Raw genomic sequence first — 6,521 nt, forward strand, 5'->3', positions numbered from 1 at the left:
GTTCTTGAATATAATGTGTGTTTTGATACAAAACAGTCTAAGACTGTATTGACTTTTAGACTGGGAGTTTGTTCTTAGGTCTTCTGAGTTCACAGTCCAATACTGAAGAAAAAATTTGTGGATGTTGAAGTTGATACTTGTTTCTGTTCCAGCACGAAGTATTTCGATCATATTTGTCTAGTTTTTAAAAATTCAAATGACCATAACAAGCAATATAATGATGTCTATAAAGATGTAACTATTTCCTGTTTGCATTCTGATGATGTGACTGTTTCATTTAGGGCTTCATATGATGAGGCATTTATTATGGCCAGTGATCCCTTGGAAGGCTTTCATGAAGTGAACCTCGCTTCGCCCACTACACCGGATCTTCTTGGAGTAAATGAGCCAGGAACTCAGGAACAAACTACCTCACCCAGTGTTATTTACCGACCACATCCTTCTGTTGTGTCCTCCACACCAATCCAACCCAATGCATTGAATGTTTCCGACCTTCCCACGCAACCTGTTTATTCATCTCCCAGACAACTGAATAGTGGGGAAGTATCAGGTGTCAGGTGAGCCTTGTGCATCTCTTTACTGGTGTTTTTTTGTTTGTTTGTAGGACTACTTCTCACTTTACTAAAGATAGAATTTTAATATAGTGTATAATATTAAATTGCGTCCGTAACAGTGCATCCAGCACTACTACTGCCATTTCTAAAATACTTTTAATTTGTATTATAAATTAAGAAAACCCTATCCCTTTCTTTGCAGCATCAATGTTACCGACGCAGTGCTTTGTTCTACCTCTGGACCCCAGGGGGGGTCATTCAATCACAATAATTCCAGAAAGGAGAGCAATAATGCAGAGAGAGAGTGTTTGCAGGGTGCTACAGTAGCAGATGTTGCTGAAGGAAACGAAGATATTTTTGGTTTGAGTACAGACAGTTTATCTCACTTACGGAGCCCATCTGTACTGGAAGTAAGAGAAAAGGGCTATGAAAGATTGAAAGAAGAACTTGCAAAAGCTCAGAGGGTAAGGCTTGTTGTCTTGTCTTCTCCTCCTTTTTCTCTGTTCAACGTGGTTCTCGTGTGGCAGAATGATAGGTGGGCCAGAAGGTGCTGTCTGAGTACTCATTTATAATAGAATTATTACAGTGTAATTGTTGGAAATTTTTCTGAATGTCTGCAGTGCTCATGTCTTAGATTTATTCCCTGACTTTTTTTTTCCTAGTGCTGCTGCTACATAACATGTAAAGCTTTTCCTTCATTTCTGGTTAAACACTTTTTCTTAGAATTTAGACCAGTCTTTCATTCTGACGTTTGAGAATAAGAGTAATTCTTTTGTCAGCTAGTTTTTAAGTATTCATAACGTTGATGATATACCTCTCAGATTTTCTTTCTCTTGTGGGATAAAAATGTAGCTTGTGTTGTGGACTATACGAATATTTTAGAACATGAATACCTCTGAGGTATCAGAGGGGAATGCTTGCATAGGAAAAAAGCAATAAAGATGTCCCTGAAGTTCTTCAGAGTACTGTGACACCACACTTCAGATTGAATATGGACACCTCTGAGGAAACTGTGGCTCAGTTTGTTAATATTTGTAAAGCGCTTTGTCTTGTTTGGATGGATGGAGCTATATAAATGCAAAGCCATTGTTTACCATTCTAATGTCCTTCTGTGCTTAAATTTCCTAGTAGACTTTGTGCTGTTTGTGTCCTGTGCCCTCTCCTCTACATGATTTCATTCTTGTTTAGATTTAAGCTCATCTTTCCTCGTGTTTGAACTTCTCCTCTCTGCTTGCTGCCTCTTTCTGTTGAATATAGCCATTGTTTCTGTCGTAGTTGCATTTGCCCTTGTCAGTGTGAATCTTAAATATGAATTCTGATATCGCTGCTTCTGTTGGTTGTTTTGTACAGTTGCTTCCTTTGCCAAAGGTGTTTAGTATTTGACCACAGAAAGGAAACATTAACCTGAGCTGAGTTTGAGGACCTTGCATGTGAATATATAAACCGAGAAGTTAATCTTGGAACCTTAGGAAGTAAGATCAAACTAAAGTTTAAGCTTCAGAAAAGGCATTCCAGCTCCTGACAGCATACAAAATTGTAACTAACGTAGTTAAAATCAGCAGCTCAGATCTGTTACTGTTATCTTTGAATTACCTGAAAACGTTAATTCACAAAAGTAGCATTAAAGCTGTTAAGACCATTAAAAAAAAAGAAAAATTAAGTAGTTTTCAAACAGTTTTGGATTGTTAATTTAAAAAAAAAATAAAAATAAAAAAAAGATTCAACTCGAACTTGAGAATGTTGATGTCAAAATCTTTGTTAATTCTCAGCACATTAGGTTGATTCTTACACTATTAGTCTTGGAAGACAAACAAACAAATGTTATCCATCTGAACTTCCATTGGTTCAGGATAGCTCAGTAACACTGGAGGCTTTAAAGACTACACGACAAACACTGTTCATCTTATAGTATATGCTTTCTTCCACTGTGTAATAGGAACTAGTTTTTGTAAGACATGGCTGTTCATACAGGGCTGTGTCCCCCTGCGTTATTCATTGTCATGCAGTCTTTGAAAATATATATCCAACTACATTTAGCTTTGTCAAAGAATACTTAGTTTAAAAATTTGCAGACAAGTAATTAATACGTGGTGCTTATATCTAGCTTTTTTTTTTTTTCTTACATTGTACTTTTAAATTCTCTTTAAGACTCTGGTTCCCTTGGGTTTATGAGCTTTGTCAGGAAGAATGAGAAAAGTAAAAATGGTAATTTGTACTTGAATTTTATTAGATCATTCATCCTAGAAAGCATACGGACTTTCCAGGAATGAATGAAGTGAGCACCAATTTGCTATCTTGCGTGTTTCATTTCTTCCAAACTTTTTTTACCCAAAGCATGTGTGCAGTTGTACCGTGTATTAAAGACAGATGGATTTGAATTTGTTGCAGTTGTGATTGGAAGGAGAACTAGAAGGGAAGTAGGAATTTTGAAGCTTAAGAATCCATTATCTGAATTCTTTTTTAATGTCTCTGCTTCTTTGAGTGCAACTTTTTTCTTCATCCCTGTTTGTTTTGTTTTTTTAATGTAAGAGATATATACACATAACATTTTTGTGTTAATCTAGGTAAATTGCAAGACTGAATCATATCATAAAATTGTGAGAAAGGTTGAGCCAGGGATAACAGCAGGGCAGCATTTTGCAGTAACTGTGTGTAAGGTTAGGTGCACTTTTGCCTGAGCGTAGTTTCTAGTCATTAAAACTTGGCAGATTTTTCACCATTTGCTGAGCCCATTCAGGCCTTCTTTTATTTTCTTTTTCCAATGTAGGCTTACTTCTGGCTGCACTCATCAAATAGAGCTGAAGAGCCCATTTTAATGATCTGAACCTTTCTGTGTGTTTTGTTCCTCTTTTTAAACAGCATCAGGAAAATTGAGGTGTTAAAATATATAATGATTCAATGTGTGAGAATGCATCTCCTCAAGTCTCTGTACGTTTCTTTATTTTTTCTTCTTCAGCTATGATTGAGATGTAACCCTATGGTTATTGAAAGTAAATAAACCACATTGAGGTAACGTTGAGAGAAAAGTGGTGGTATTTTGCATTACGGAATTTCTTGACATGCAAGTTGAGTGGAGCCTTTGCAATAGGACACCTTCTGTTTGTCTTTTGTATGAAGTAACAGGCACATTGCCAGTGCTTCAGGTTGCTCACTTATCGTTTTTGAGCTGTAGCAGCTCATGGTCATGTCTTCCTTCAGTTTTTTTGTGCGGCTTGGCCATGAAATTCGTCACTGACCATCAGTGTAATTATGCTATCCATAACTGCAAAGGCAAACTTTGATGTTTTCTCTTGAAATGTTGAAATCTCCAGCTCTTACTACTAGTTTGCTCCTTCTTGCTGAGGGAAGAGCAGTCTACCAGAGCTGATGACTGTAAATATCATACCCTGAGAATGAATTCCATGCTTCCCACTGTCTCTTGAATGGGATCTCTAGGCTTGTTGGCAGCAAAGCCATTTATGATTTTTGTAGCAGAAATCTGCATTATTGATATTTCCCTAGTAAGAGTGAAACTGAGAGGTTTTCTTGCACTGATGAAGTGACTCTCATGAAAGAGTAACAGCACTGAACATGGCACTGTCAATTTCAACGTATCTTTTTTGACCATGGTACTCAGATCTGGATTTTGTTCCAGATCTTTCAGTTTCTGTATACATTCTTCCTGTTGTAAGATGAAACTAGAGTACTCAGCATTGTTTGTTCTCCAGGTCTTACATATTACCACAGGGCTTGAAGTAGACTTTTCCACCTGTGTTGTCAAAGAATCCAGTGCAGAGTTGATTGCTCCTGTTATAGTGTCTCTGAGTAGACTAATGCTGGTGGCTAAATCTTTTATTTTTTTCATAGACAAATGTGTTATTTTGATAACTCTGCATGGGTTAATGGATAAATATATTCACAATAACTAGCAAGGAATTCCAGTACATTGTAGGAGAACATTTGGCATTCTTAAATTTCTGCAGTCATTTCCCTGTGAACTAACAAGAGTAAAAGCGAGAAGGCTCTAGAATAACATCCACCAAAGTGTGTTTTCAAGCTTTATTAAAACATTGCAAAAGGCTGCTAGATTTTGACTGCTAAAGATTGGTTGTAGCTGTTCTTTGCTGTCTTTATGCATTGAGAGGCTTGTTTCCATACCTCTGCCTTAAGCTGGTGTAGCATCACGCTGCAGATAACAGATTTATTCTCTGGCAGGTGGAAGTTTACACGCAAGCAAAAGAAGCATCTTCACTGGCAGCATAGGACCAAATGATTCAGGAGCCTGTGAAGTCCTTGTATCTCTGAAGACTGAAGTTCAGTTGGAAGGGTCCCTGTGAAGGTGGAACCCAACTATCAGATTGCTTTTGAACTGGCCCACTGTTAAAAGTCTATAATTAAGAATGTTATTTGAATGCCACAGACAGGCATTGAGGCACGAAGCATCTGCAGGAAGTCTGTACCAGTGTCTGACTGTCCTCCTCTTGGTAAAATGCTTTTCCTCAGGTCTAGCAGGAACCTTCTTGATGCAGCTTGAGCCAGTGCCACATATCTTGTCACTGGATACCAGGGAGAAGCTGGGTGCTTCCCTCTCTCCTTAGGAAGCTGCAGAGAGCAATGAGGCCACGTCTCAGCCTCCTTTTTCCTGAGCTTACCAAACCCACTGTCCTCAGCTGCTCCTCTTGGGACGTGCCTTCTGACCTATGAACCTTTTTCATCCTCCTCTGGATGCACTGAATTATCAGCATGTCTTTTTGAAACACAGAGCTAGGAGCTGTGCACGGCACTCCAAGAGAGGCCATGCAAACACTAAGTATATTGGGAGAATCACCACTTTTGACTGTGCTGCAGCTAATGCATCCCAGGGTACAGCTTGCCCTCTTGGCAGCTTCAGCAGTATTCCACAGCTCTCATTTTAGGTGATACCTATAGAATTTCTTGCTCTCTTCTTGAGTGGTGACTTGCTTAAATTGTTGAACTTGATCTAGGATGATTTTCTTTCTAGTATTCAAAGCGTTAATTGTTCTGAAGCAGCAATTTGTGTCTCTTATTGCTTCTTTCTAGAAAACCAACCTGCATTCTTATCATGAAAATCAAAGTGAAATAAGCAATAATATAACTATTTGATAATATATATATATGTATATATATTTTTGAGTGGGTTTTTTGCCCTGCAAGTTACAAATTCTTATCACCTACTTCTGTATTTGTGTGTATTTTGCTTTATAATAGCTCTTTTTTTTTTTTTTCAAGTAGTTACTTTTTCAGAACAGCAATGTTGGAAGGACTGCAGCATGGTGGTAAACTTACTGCACACAATTGTCTGTTCTCTAAGGCTGTGTTCAGTGATGACTTTAAGGCACAAGTGGTAGCAATGGCTCCAATAGCTTCTGATTATTTGAGCACTCTTTATTTTTTCCCTGCATAAAAAAACACATCAGCCTCAGCTATTAAACTTATTTGACAAAATAAGATGATATATTATACTCCTCCTGAATCGTGTTGCAGGAATTTGCCCCGTATTTGAGAAATGTAGCTAAGCTGCTAAGTGCAATAGACTGCATGCTGTTGTCTCCTTTTTGCTTTCATTAAGTAGCTTTACTTATCTGCCTAAATTTTAATCTAGGCCTCCCCCTGATGTTTCCAGTTACAAGCAAAGTTGCAACAGTCTCTCCTAAAATAGTGTATTGATAGAGATAGAACAAGGGTAGTTCTGCCTACATGAGTTTGACAAGTCTTGACCTGAATCTTATTCCAATCTCCCACAGTGTCTTGTGGCACTTCTGTGTTTAAGATATACATAGCATATTTCTAATAAATCAGTGAAATAAACGAAAGAGCTAAAAAGTATTGATGTATTCGTTGTATTTATAGGAACATGTGAAACTTGAGCTTTAAGCATTTTGCATCAGAATCTTTCTTTTCTCTATTAGCAAATGTACCTTATGTGAGAAATACTGGAGAAATTAGACCCCCCCTTTCCACCCCCCC

The 6,521-nt window shown here is 37.8% G+C and overlaps 1 protein-coding gene across 2 annotated transcripts in view; it reads left to right on the forward strand.

The window, feature by feature from the left end:
* The first annotated feature begins 279 nt into the window (after positions 1–279).
* RAB3IP (RAB3A interacting protein) overlaps positions 280–6,521 on the forward strand; it is a 22,354-nt gene continuing 16,112 nt past the window's right edge. For both annotated transcript variants that reach the window (XM_010708073.3, XM_010708080.3), the window contains exons 1-2: positions 280–557; positions 757–1,018. In XM_010708073.3, coding sequence (XP_010706375.1) covers positions 307–557; positions 757–1,018 — 513 coding nt within the window. In that variant the 5' untranslated portion in view covers positions 280–306. The remainder of the gene's footprint in view (positions 558–756; positions 1,019–6,521) is intronic.

Source organism: Meleagris gallopavo, chromosome 1 (assembly GCF_000146605.3).
Source record: "Meleagris gallopavo isolate NT-WF06-2002-E0010 breed Aviagen turkey brand Nicholas breeding stock chromosome 1, Turkey_5.1, whole genome shotgun sequence".
NCBI classification, from domain to species: domain Eukaryota; kingdom Metazoa; phylum Chordata; class Aves; order Galliformes; family Phasianidae; genus Meleagris; species Meleagris gallopavo.